We start from the raw sequence: 13691 nt of genomic DNA, 5'->3' as shown, positions 1-13691 counted from the left end.
TTTTTTTTATCTTTCTTGAAGCTGGAAACGGAGAGACAGTCAGACAGACTCCCGCATGCGCCCTACCGGGATTCACCCGGCACGCCCACCAGGGGCAACGCTCTGCCCACCAGGGGGCGATGCTCTGACCCTCCGGGGCGTCGCTCTGCGCGACCAGAGCCACTCTAGCGCCTGGGGCAGAGGCCAAGGAGCCATCCCCAGCGCCCGGGCCATCTTTGCTCCAATGGAGCCTTGGCTGTGGGAGGGGAAGAGAGAGACAGAGAGGAAGGAGGGGGGGCGTGGAGAAGCAAATGGGTGCTTCTCCTGTGTGCCCTGGCCGGGAGTTGAACCCGGGTCCCCCGCACGCCAGGCCGACGCTCTACCGCTGAGCCAACCGGCCAGGGCCCATTCAGGGATTATTTTGAGGCAAACTCCAGCTATTATTTTACCTGGGAATATTTCAGTAGTTGTGATAGCTTGCAAAGCATGGCCCAAAGTCTGTCCGTTCTCATATGTACCTTCCTTTGCAATGTGATGAGGCTGGTACTCCCATAGAGGGAGGCGTGCGTGTTTTCCTATCCCTTGTATCTGGGCTGGTTAGCTGACTTGCTCTGACCAATAGAATATGGCAGAAACAACATGTGTGACTTCCAGGTGAAAGCTTCCAGAGGCCTTGCAGTTTCTGTTTCCACTCTCTGGAATGTTGCTGCCGGGTAACCAGATATGTTGAAAAATAACCCTTAACTTTGGGCACATGTCTTTCCATAGTTTTGACAGTGCATCTTTTTTTTTTCTCTTTTCCTACCCTCTACCCACTGTACCTTCTACAGTGTCTGTTTTGCCATCCTTTCTAAACACGCCATGTCCTCTGTCTTAACTCAAAATGCTTCAAAAGTCAATTTACTTTATTTCCATAGCACCTTCTCAAAATTTATCTTAGAGAACTTATCACATTCTGCCTTGCAGGGCAGTTTAATAGTCACCTGTCCTTTCATTTTTATTCTCATCTATTAAATTATAAGTTCCTTAGGGATAAAATTATTCTATTTATCATTGTACCACTTGTAGTTCTCTTGTTTGTTTTGTTTTTATTTTCATATATCGAAAATAGGGAGGCAGGCTAATTTTTAGCAAATAACCATGATGTGGTAATGTATGGCCAGTAGTCGCTGCCGTCATGGCCATTCACATGCAGGTTCCCATTAGATTTGGGCAGACGGTAAAGAAACAGTGGAGCCAGAAACTGGTGGGCTATTCCTTTATTCTAGCCTCACACCTGGCAGGCAAGTAAAAACACATAGGGCTCCAAAACCCACTCATTCAGAGCTCATATAGCTACTGACACATCAGGTTTTCCTTAGAATCAAAGGCCTCCCCCCCACCAGTCTCAGTCACCTCTGGTTCCCCATCTGCACACCTTCTCCCTTCTGCACAAACTGGCTTCTCCTTCAGCACCCTGCCATCTTGGCTTCCTTCTCCTCTTTCTTCTTCCTTCTAAAAAACTACCTGGGCCTATAGAGACCCCTCCTCCAGCACACATTAGCATAACAATGGCCATTTTAAACAATAAAAGGTAGCAAACTCAAAAATCATATTTTACAAACTCATTTGCCCAGCAGATAAGTATTATGCTACATATTTTCAGCACTCTAAGAATACATTGAAAATGGACATTTATTACCAGATGGGGTTCTCTTAGATCGCTTTAGGCGATCTCTGTGTTTGGGTCGTTCGACCCCCGCCGGGGTTGCAACCCACAGGTTGAGAACCGCTATCTTAGATAGTTATGCTTATGATTTAAAGTATTTCTAGAAACGTTTGAAAATTCTGGTCAGTGAAAAGAACAAATGATGCTCTTGGAATCTCAGAGCCTAGCACTTTGTCATGTAAGGTGTTGTCCTTAAACCAATAGCATGAGCACTGCCTGGAGCTTGCTAGAAATGCTAAATCTCAGTCCTCTTTAAGAACAATGGGACCCTGGCAGGTTGGCTCAGTGGACAGAGTGTTGGCCTGGTGTTCTGAAGTCCTGGGTTCAATCTTGATCAAGGCACACATGAGAAGCAACCATCTGCTTCTCTTACCCTCTCTCTTCCCTTTCTCTCTCTCTTCCTCTCTTTCAGTCAGTGGCTCAATTGGTTCCAGGGTCTACCCTGGGCACTGAGGATAGCTCAGTTGATTCGAGCATCAACCCCAGATGGGGGTAGCAGGGTGGATCTTGGTCAGGGAACATGTGGAATTCTGTCTCTCTATCTTTCCTCTTCTCACTTAAAAAAAGCAAGCAAACAAACAAAATTTAAAAAAGAAAGAAAGAAAGAGAAAAAAAAAACTATGGAATCAGAATCTCCACTTTGCAAGAATCTCAGTCAATTCTTATGCACATTGAAGTTTGCAAAGCACTACCTAGGATAGCAAGCTTCTTTTTTAAAAAAATTTTATTTATTCATTTTTTTTTAGAGAGAGAGAGGAGAGAGAGAGAAGGTAGGGAGGAGCAGAAAGCATCAACTTCCGTAATGTGCCTTGACCAGGTAAGCCCGGGGTTTTGAACCGGCAACCTCAGCCTTCCAGATCGATGCTTTATCCACTGCGCCACCGCAGGTCAGGCGATAGTGCATCTTTGAGATAGATTCCCAGACATGCGACTTCTGGGTTGAAGGGCAAATGCATATATAATTTTGCAGATATTACCAAACCCCCTCCAAGGGTACCCATTTTGCATTTTTACCTGCCATGCATGAGAGTAAAGAAGGGTTATATTTAATATTATTATTAATATTTAATTATTTTTATTTATCTATTCATTTTAGAGAAGAGAGACAGATATATATATATATATATATATATATATATATATATATATATATATATATATATAGAGAGAGAGAGAGAGAGAGAGAGAGAGAGAGAAAGGGGGGAGGAGCAGGAAGCATCAACTCCCATATGTGCATTGACTGGGCAAGCCCAGGGTTTTAAACCGGTGACTTCAGTATTCCAGGTTGACGTTTGATCCACTGCGCCACCACAGATCAGGCTATATTTAATATTAAAGTAAAATGGTTGCCGCTTGGCCAACAGTATAATAAACATTCTTCTGATAGAAAGCATTAAAGTAAGTATAATTGTTTTATAGGCAGGGTAATTAGTTGGAAAGGTTGGTGTATTGTTATGAGTAAGAATGAGGCGTGACCTACTAGCCCGATGAAGTGCTAGAGGACCCTTGGGTCTCTGCAGCAGACCTCAGACCTACAGAAGGGCTCCTTCCTCTGCTTCCAGTCTCTCAGCCGTTTGTGCCATGGGCAGTCTGGTGTGCAAACTTAAGCAATGAACATTTAAAAGCCCCCAGACTTTGGGGGCCTGGTGTTGAAGTGAATGAAGCCTTGCTCAGCCCTGGGTTGTGCTGTTTGCCTCTGCTCATCAGGCAGAGCAGCATTCATGGTGTCCATAAACAGTGTACATGCTTAAACAGATTACGTAATTTTTTCCAGCAATTTAGAGATAAAATATGTATATTTAGTTGGCCGAGGACATCATATTTCCATTTACCTTATTTCCCCTAATCTTACTAATTTATTCTTTCATGGATTCTCCCAGATAGAGGAAAGAAGACCCAGCTTGGGAGTTGGGGGGTGGAGGTGGGAAGTGGAAAGGGTCGCTTTGGGGTGGAGACACAAAAGATGGGGGAAGCTGGGTACAAAATCCCGTTCTTGGGTTCTCATCCTCCCTGATCTCTCGGCCTGTCGCTGTCAGCTGGAAGCTCTTTTTTCTTTGAGTTTTCACGGTGTGACTGAACCCTGGCTCCTCAGCAGGCCCCTGTCTGAGCTTTCCCTGCATGCCCCACACCCTCCTCCCTCTTCCCAGTTCCGAGCGGGGGAGGGGAGCCTTTCCCAAAGTCTGCTCTGCTCTCGCTCTCTTATTACATGTGTGTATGTATTTTACTGTGTAACCAAGCGCTTTTCTCCAATCATAGTAAGTAAAGACTTAAAAAAATAAGACCTTACATATTTGGAAAATATAAAAATAATGTATTACAAATTTATGAAGCAATAACATTTCATACAGGGTAGTAAAATTACAGTAATCATGATAACATCAGTCATAAAAAAGGACTGAACTACTTATACATGTTAAAACATGGATAAACCTTGAAAACATGCCAAGTGAAAGGAGCCAGACACACATATACTTGAATTGATAAGAAATGTCCAGAATAGGCAATCCTGTAAAGACAGGAAGTACACTGATTTTTGCTTGCTGTGGGCTGGGAGAAGAAGAAATGGGCAAGTGACTGCTAATGGGGAGGGTTTTTTGTTTTTGTTTTTGCTTTGATGAAAATATTCTGGAAACAGTGTTGTTGCACAGTCTTGTGAATATATTAAAAACATTTTAAAATGATTTATTTTATGGTCTATAGGTTATATCAATAGAAAAGAACTGTATAAGGAAAACATCATTGTTATAATTAGCAGAATGTTTGTGACAAGCATATTCTCAAGTAAATAAAAATTAGTTGATAGATGGCAAAAACTGCTGGGAATCTTTTTCTAGACCACAAGTGCAGCCATCATATGTTGAATTATAAGATGGGAGCGTCAAGTAAGTTACCCCATGTAATCTCTGTCTCTAAGAAGTTGTGTCTGGGAATTATTTTTGGTTAGGGAACTAACTTCTTCCTTTCAAACTCTCCCTCTTACACATTATTTTAATTTTACTTTCAGCATCAGTATGACAACCTGTTCCACAGTGGCTGCCCTGGGAATGATGCCACTCTGCCTTTATCTGTACACCTTGTCCTGGAATCTTGAGCAGAATTTCATCATTCCATACCAGAACATAGGTCTGTATGAGCTTGTGAAACAAAATAGGAACAGGAATGGTAAGAATAATAGCTATTGTTTGCTATGTGTCTCCTTTATGCAGGGATTTTTATGTTATAATTTAATTCTCTAAATAATCCTACGGTACAGATTCTATGAATATTACCATTTCCTAGATGTTCAGGATCAGAGAGGTTAAGTAATTTGACCAAGTTTGTACAGCTGCTAAGGGCAGAACTAGAATTCTGCTTCAGTAATCTGACTGCAAAGTCCAACCTCTTAACTCCTACAAGAGTTCACTTTTGAAAATTAAACCAGAAAACTCCCTCGTTACAAAATGGACCCATTCTGACTGAACAGTTAACTGGCTCACAGAGGGTCTAATGAGACCCTCGTTCCCACAACTCTAGGCCTCTCACATCGCCTGTGAACCTTGACTTCTTTACTGATCAACATAAGTGATTTCTATTGATTATTAAAGTGCATCCACATCACAACTATCACTCATATCTTTTTCATTATCTCCTTCCTGAATATTATTTCTCATTAAATTCTGCCCTTTTATTAGCAACCTTTATGTACTCACTAGGCTTGGAAGAAAAACTTGGTAAAATGACCTGCCTATTCTAGTTTGGTCAGAGTTTTGGAAAACTGGTAGAAACTATGATTCTTAAAACTCCAAAGTGTTGCCTGACAAGGTGGTGATACAGTAGATAGAGCGTGGACCTGGGATGCTGAGGACTCAGGTTTGAAGCCCCAGGTCACTGGCCTGAACATGGGCTCACCAGCTTTAGTACAGTGTTGCTGGCTTGAGTGTGGGATCATAGACATGACCTCTGGTCACTGGCTTGAGCCTAAAAGTTGCCAGCTTGAATCCCAAGGTCGCTGGCTTGCACATGGGGTCACTGACTTGGCTGGAGATCTCCAGTCAAAGCACATATGAGAAGTAATCGATGAACAGCTAAAGTGCCACAACTATAAGTTGATGTTTCTCATCTCTCTCCCTTCCTGTCTGTTTCTGTCTCTGTCTCTTTCTGACAAACAAACAAACAAAAAACAAAACCCAAAAAAACAAACTCCAAAGTGTCATTCTGGAGTCTCAAGTAAGCACTTAGAAGGCTGACAACCCATGGCCCACATTTGAAAACCATGACAAGAGCCATCTTCTGAGAGCAGCTAGAGGCCATTGAATTTGTAAAATTTGAGTGAAATCACGATTTTATGTGGAAACTTTTCTGATCAGTAAGCTACTTAATGTATTCTGTTTTGATAGCATATTTATAATTATGTTATATTTATATAAAGCAATTAAAACTCAAGATATTAAGAGCAATTCATACAACTTTGGGGCCAGTATTTCAGGCATTTGGCCGGATTTGGAAAGTGGCACCAGGAATGTCAGCACACGGATGCTGTTGGCAAGTTGACACGTGCCCCTTTGAGCCCTTTTTCACTTGTGTTAATTAAAAGGCATATTTTTCTTTCCTGCGTTTGGGTTACTTAGCTACACTTAGAGAATATTAGAAATTGCTTTGGTATGTGGACCAAATGTTGTTTTTTTACTGTCTGAAACAGGTATTCTTACTTGGTGAAGCAAATGACCCACTGGCTTCAAGTAGGGAGTAACAGCTGTGGGGGTAGAGAGCGACACCATATATAGAGGCGAAGAATACAGCTAGTGCTCGACTTAACGACCACGATTGGTTCCGACAGACCGGTTGTAACACGATTTGGTCATAAGTTGAGTAGGCTATATGTACAGTACTGTGAAATGATGTTATAAAAATCTTTAACTCATATTTTATCATAATTTTCTTTCATTATTGTTATATATCATAATTTTCTTTGTTCATTTTATGCCATTTGTATCATCTCTACACCATTTTGTTTCTTGTTTTTACATTCGTCAGGTTGGGTTTTTTTTGTTTTTTGTTTTTTTTTTTTTTTTTTTTGTATTTTTCCGAAGCTGGAAACGGGGAGAGACAGTCAGACAGACTCCCGCATGCACCCGACTGGGATCCACCCGGCATGCCCACCAGGGGTGACGCTCTGCCCACCAGGGGGCGATGCTCTGCCCCTCTGGGGCGTTGCTCTGTTGCAACCAGAGCCACTCTAGCGCCTGGGGCAGAGGCCAAGGAGCCATTCCCAGCGCTGGGCCATCTTTGCTCCAATGGAGCCTCGCTGCGGGAGGGGAAGAGAGAAACAGAGAGGAAGGAGAGGGGGAGGTGTGGAGAAGCAGATGGGCGCCTCTCCTGTGTGCCCTGGCCGGGAATCAAACCTGGGACCCCTTGCACGCCAGGCCAACGCTCTACCACTGAGCCAACTGGCCAGGGCCCATTCGTCAGGTTTAAGTAAAACACTGCATTACCAGTACAACTGGTTTAATATTTGCAAAGACAATTTCCTCTTGGTAGACATCTTGGGAGGAGTTTGATGAAAAATATCCAAGACACAAAACACAAATTGTTGTACCGAGTCTGGGATAACAGTTGAAATGGTGCACGCGGAGATGGTAGTGCTGCCGGAAGCTGGTCCGCACTGTCGTACACCCAGCTGGGCAATGCTTGCACTGCCAGACATGGAGCAGTCGTGGCTAGCGATTGTGGTCGTAAAGTCGAATGGTCGTGAGTTGCATAGGTCGTAAGTCGATCAGTACCTGGAGCACAGATTAAAAAGGGTCCTCCTATTTTCTAACCTTTACATTTTCCGTTGTCTCTAAAATGTTGTGTGATTGTCAGAGGGATTCTGAGCAAAATAATGAACCAAGTATTATTTCTTAGAATCATACACCCCTCAAAGACTATCTTGCAAAGATTATTAAAAAAATTTTTTTTGGAAGTGGATGCAGAAATAAAATGCAGCTTTAATTAAAGCTTTTATCTAATTTAAATAGAAATGGTTGAGAACTGGCCAGTTAGGGTGAGAAGGGATGCCATCTGACAGATTTTTCTTCTATTCAGGAATTTCCCTAGTGTGCCTGACCATTCCTGTGGCCTTCGGTGTCTATGTGAATTATAGGTGGACAAAACAATCCAAAATCATTCTCAAGGTAAGCAGCTCCACTGGCAGTTCGCACAGCCTCAGGCTCAGAGACTCTACAGACAGACAGACAGATGTAGCAATGACCGAAACAAACGAGCAGGTCAGATACAGTCCCACACCCAGCAATTTTCCTCACACATCAGGACCAACCTTCACATTTCCTCCACTTCTCTAAGCCTTGCTTGTCACTCCAATAGACCTGTAACTCGAGACTTATGACACCCTGAAAATTGTGAGACTCTTGCTGGAGTGACAAAAAAACTAGGGCGGGGTGTGGAGAGAGAGAACCCAAGGCCCATCCATCTGTTCAACACAGGTGCTGTGCGGGTGTGCGAGTCGTGGTGCCGGGGCGCAGGGAGGAGGGCGGGTTTCCTGGCAGAGCAGGGCGCAGGGCTGTCTCTCAGAGACATTCCTTCTACAGCAGTAGTTTGTACCCGTGGGCGAGGGCAGTGGACAGACCACACGAAGAACTGTCACGATGAAATCATCCGGAACTCACTGTGGAGTCTGGCCACAGAGTCATGATGACTGAAACCTCCTACTTACTTGACTTTCCAGGGTTGTCTTTTGTCTGCCGGAGAATCAAGCACGTGTCCTTGTTAAATGGCTTTTAAAAATACCTAGCTAGAGAGAAGACATTCTCAACAAGGGTGTTAATCTCCTGGGATGCTTTTTAATTTTCCAGTTACATATTGTTTTAGAAGACCTAGGATTGTATTATGTGCTACTTTCATGAAGAGTTTAAAAATGTTTTAGTTATATTTTACATTTATAAGGAAGTCAATGTTTGGGGCTAATTGGAGGTTCATCAAATACATCTGAGTTCATTTTAGTTTGGGGTTTATGGTTTGTTTGGTAGTGTAAGCTCTTGCTGTTTGGCTCTGCTGACAGAACAGCCGCTCCATTTGCCTGCACAGACGGCACTGCCTTCCCAGTTTGGCACGAGACTGAACTCCCACCTGCCTTTGATGAGACGAGAAACGTGAGGAAGGGGGCACAAATAGCCAAGTCAGCTGGGCACAGAGAGCTGGAGGAAGGCTTCCATGTGGTCCATTTGGATTGCACATGACTGACTGTGTTATTTCAGCAGGAGAAAATTTCCACCGTGGCAGTTTATGGTTATAATTTTGTTTAGAAAACAAGAAAAGAAAATATGATCATGGGAACCTTTTACTTTTCAAGCACTCTAGCTTTGATTATTTTCTTAAAAAGGCATCTAACTGCCTGACCAGGCGGTGGCGCAGTGGATAGAGCGTCGGACTGGGATGCAGAGGACCCAGGTTCGAGACCCCGAGGTCGCCAGCTTGAGCATGGGCTCATCTGGTGTGAGCAAAGCTCACCAGCTTGAATCCCAGGTCGCTGGCTTGAGCAAAGGGTTACTCAGTCTGCTGAAGGCCCATGGTCAAGGCACATATGAGAAAGCAATCAATGAACAACTAAAGTGTTGCAACAAAAAACTGATGATTGATGCTTCTCATCTCTCCATTCCTGTCTGTCTGTCCTTATCTATCCGTCTCTCTCTCTCTCTCTCTCTCTCTCTCTCTCTCTCTGTGTCTCTGTAAAAAAAAAAAGAAAAAAGGCATCTAACAACAACAACAAATCATGATATTGGTGTTTCCAGATCCTCTAATAGTCTGTCAGAGTCAATGGAGAAATCAGATAAACTTTCTGTATGTTAGTTTTATTATCTGTAAAGAGCAAATTTAGAACCCCTTCCGTTTGGCTATTCCATAGGCTTTGTAGCAGAAGATATTTAATAATATGCATAAATATTCTAGAGCACCTTAGTAAAAACAACACCCCCCCCCAAAAAAAAACCCTAGGATAATTTAATCATTATTTGGGTGTATCTTCAAATCTCTGTTCTTAATCCTCTTTTAATTTTAGATCTGATTTTTTTCTAAACAAATTGCTTTTGTAGAATTTTAAACTTTTAAATCATCCCCTTTTCTTCTTGGTTGAAAGACCCAGAGGGATTTTTATAAAATGAGGCCTATTTTGTGTGTCCCAGCATCTTCCTCTGCAGCGAGGGCCCAATCTGCCCCTGTATTTGGGCAGGGAAAGTGACCCTGGAGCACATCTAGGGTACACTGAGTTGTTTTCATTTTGTTTTGGTTGCCCATGACTACTTTCTTCCACACCCTGAATCATTTCAAATCAAGGTTGATGCTGTAACTAGGGGCATTGTTCGCTGTCTACCTGGAATGAATGGGAGCTTGCCAAGATCCTGATTTTCCCCAGATTTATTGCATCTTTCCTATTCGATCTAAAACTCAAGCCACTGGAAACTTTTCTGTTGATAATTTTTGTTTGTTTTTGTTAAACAAACAAAAAAAAGAGGCAGTATTAATTTGGGAGAGGATCCAGGGATTTGTCAGTACTTCTCATATTACATTAATTAACTCACATTGTCTAATAAAGGATGGTAGATTTCATTTGGAGGAGAGAAGGGCAGGCATCAAAGCAGTAGGAAGCCATTGGTTGCTAAAGTGCTGGCGGGAAGAGAGTGATGGATGGTCTAGCCAAGCAGATCTCAGACAAGAGGTTACCAAGTCATGTCTAAGAGGTTTGTACAGGGGAGTTGGATGCTTATTGTAAGGTTTTACTTACATGTTTTACTAATATGTATTATCCATGAAAACTATGACCCATGACTAACTACAGTGTGTTGTAAAGTCATGGTGCACTTTTGACCAGTCACAGGAAAGCAACAAAAGATGATAGAAATGTGAAATCTGCACCAAATAAAAGGAAAACCCTCCCAGTTTCTGTAGGATGATGTGGCAGCATGTGCGCATGCGCAGATGATGACATAACACCGTGTATACAGCGGAGCAGCCCACGGCCGTGCCAGTCGAGATGTGGATGGTACAGAGGAAAGTTCAGTGTGTTCTGCGGCTCGCTAAATTCGAATCCATGACCAAAGGGTAATGTGAATATCGGCATGTTTATAACGAAGTGCCACCACATAGGAATAACATTACTCCTATGTGGGATAAGCAGTTGAAGGAAATTGGCAGTTTGGTGGAGAAACCTGTTCTGGTAGGCCATCAGTCAGTGATGAGTCTGTAGAGGCTATACGGGATAGCTATCTATGGAGCCCTAAAAAATCTGTGCATGAGCCCACATCGAACTGCACTGAATAGGTATGAAACTGGGAGAGTTTTTCTTTTATTTGGTGCAGATTTCACATTTCTATCATCATTTGTTGCTTTCCTGTGACCGGTCAAAAGTACACCATGACTTTATAGACACATTGTAACTTCTGGCTAAATCCTCTACTTGAAGGGAAATGATACTGGTCATAAAACAAGAAGACTAGTCCTGGCTGGTTGACTCAGTGGTAGAGTATCAGCCCAGTGTGTGGATGTCCCGGGTTCAATTCCCAGCCAGGGCACACAGGAGAAGTGCCCATCCTCTTCTCCACCCTTCCCCCTCTCCTTTCTCTTTCTCTCTTCCCCTCCTGCAGCCAAGGCTCCATTAGAGCAAAGTTAACCAGGGCGCTGAGGATAGCTCCATGGCCTCCACCTCAGGTGCTAGAATGGCTCTGGTTGCAACAGAGCACCGCCCCAGAAGGGCAGAGCATCACCCCCTAGTGGGTATGCCGAATGGATCCTGGTGGGTCACATGTGGAAGTTTGTCTCTCTGCTTCCCTGCTTCTCACTGCAGGAAAATACAAAAAAAGCAAAACAAAACAAGAAGACTTAGATTTGTGTTGAGCCTTACCAGTTTCTAGCTTAGCCAAGTCACCTGACCACGTTGGACCTCAGGTTTGATTTGGTGGTCTCCTCTCTTTGTTCTAAAATTTCTAAGTTCCAAGCTTTTTAGAGTGGTGATGAACTTTGCATCATAGAACATAAAGACCATGATGTTTATGTGTACTTATTTTATTGGTTTGCTTTAGATTGGGGCCATTGTTGGTGGGGTCCTCCTTTTGGTGGTCACAGTTGCTGGTGTGGTGCTGGCGAAAGAATCTTGGAATCCAGATCTCACCCTACTGACCATCAGTTTCATCTTTCCTTCGATTGGCCATGTCACAGGCTTCCTGCTGGCACTTCTTACCCACCACTCTTGGCAGAGGTACAGTTACATTATCCATAGACATTTTTGAAAGGGATAGATTTAAAACACATGGCCATTGGTAAGCTTTGCTTCCTGGCTGTGTCTGGAGATACAAAGAGTTTTGATTTACAAGGTGGATGGAATAGGACAGCTCATCATGAAGAGGGGGGGAAAGATCATAGTCATTCGTTCTGTATATGAAAGCAAAGGCCAAATTGATGGAAGTTGTAATCTGTGAAATTAGGATTGGGGTGTGGACACCTTTCTCTTCATATTCTAGTAGTTATGTAGGAAGGGTGAGGTGGTTTCTCTAAATACAGAGATCATTCTAGGGCATGAACAAGTTCATGAGAGAAAGCATAGACATTTGTGCTAATTTTTAAAAAAGGGCTGCCAGGGCAAGAAAAGAAAAAGCAAGCTTGAGAAATTATCTTAAGTATTATTACTACAACTTGGGGAATATAATTTATAAATGCTGTAAAATATAAGTGGTAATATTTTGTGTTATTGGACCAGATGAGATGAACACTATTATGTACTGTTGGAGGTAACAAATTGGCATAAACTCTCTAAAATACCAGTTATATCAATAACCTTTTAAATATTTATAGCTAACTCAGTGATTTTACTTCTAGGACTCTCTTGAAGCTGTCAGATAAGTGCACAAATATCGATGTGCAAGGAAGTTCATTGCAGTGTTATCCATAAATATGCAGAATAGAAACAATTTAAATATCTAACAATATGGAAGCGTTTAACTGATGATGTGGCTATATGATGGATTATGATGTATGAATTTTAAGGCTTTTAAAAATACTTAAAGGATACATTTGAGTTAAAAAAGAAAAGATCAGAAAACAGTATGCACTTTGATTCCTATCTTGTAGAAGGAAGAAAAAGAGTTTTATGCATGGAAAAATACTGGAAGAAATATACCATATGCTAATAGTGTTTGAGTAGTGAATTAAGACTAATTTTAGTTGCTTAATATATTTGGTATATTTTTAAAGTTTTTCATTGAGTATGTACTACTTTTAAAATCAGAGAAGGGCCCTAGCCCGCTGGCTCAGTGGATAGAGCTTCAGTCTGGTGTATAGGTGTCTTAGGTTTGACTCCCGGTCAGGGCACACAAGAGAAACAACTTGCTTCTGTCTCCCTCGCCCTTCTCTCCCTCTTCTCCTCCCACAGCCAGTGGTTCAATTGGTTTGAGAGTTGGCCCCGGGTGCTGAAGTCCTAGAGGTGGATCCCAGTCAGGGCAAATGAGAGAGCCTGTCTCACTATTTCCCCTCTTTTCACTTAAAAAAGAAATCAGAGAAGAATTACTGAAGAAAAATAAACTATGTAGTTGAATCCCAAAGGTGGATTTTGGGAAAAATTTAACTGGCTTTATGCTGTTTCCAGTTCACTTGGGTACATTTCAGATTTTACCGAGAACTGGGTGAGGTTCCACCAAGTGCATCTTGTTTACTTACTACAAGCCTGAGAGACAGATATGATCAGTTCCCTCATTTTGCAGATTAGCAAACCCTTCAGAGAAGTCATTTCAGAGAATGTGGTAGAGTTAGGATCTGGACCTGGGTTTGTTTCCAAAGTTAGGAGGAATATAGACCGTGTGAGTGGTTGAAATATAACAGGATTTGGAGAGCAAGTATTCTATAGCAACGTATAGTTAACAGTTTTGTTCTTTACACACCTGATGGCTTAAGAAAGATCAGAACTGAGATACTGTCTTTGGCCAGTGAGTAGTCCAGGTGTGAGGTCTAGCTTGTAGCATACGTGTATCAAGTTTCTGACAGG

The 13691-nt window shown here is 42.4% G+C and overlaps 1 protein-coding gene across 1 annotated transcript in view; it reads left to right on the top strand.

Annotated features, from left to right (window-relative positions):
• Positions 1–13691, top strand: part of SLC10A6 (solute carrier family 10 member 6) — a 33542-nt gene that overhangs the window by 14166 nt on the left and 5685 nt on the right. Inside the window, exons 2-4 of the mRNA XM_066385429.1 lie at positions 4692–4810; positions 7751–7839; positions 11737–11912. Coding sequence (XP_066241526.1) covers positions 4692–4810; positions 7751–7839; positions 11737–11912 — 384 coding nt within the window. The remainder of the gene's footprint in view (positions 1–4691; positions 4811–7750; positions 7840–11736; positions 11913–13691) is intronic.

Source organism: Saccopteryx leptura, chromosome 5 (genome assembly GCF_036850995.1).
Source record: "Saccopteryx leptura isolate mSacLep1 chromosome 5, mSacLep1_pri_phased_curated, whole genome shotgun sequence".
Classification (NCBI taxonomy): domain Eukaryota; kingdom Metazoa; phylum Chordata; class Mammalia; order Chiroptera; family Emballonuridae; genus Saccopteryx; species Saccopteryx leptura.
This window is presented reverse-complemented; position numbering and strand designations above follow the sequence as displayed.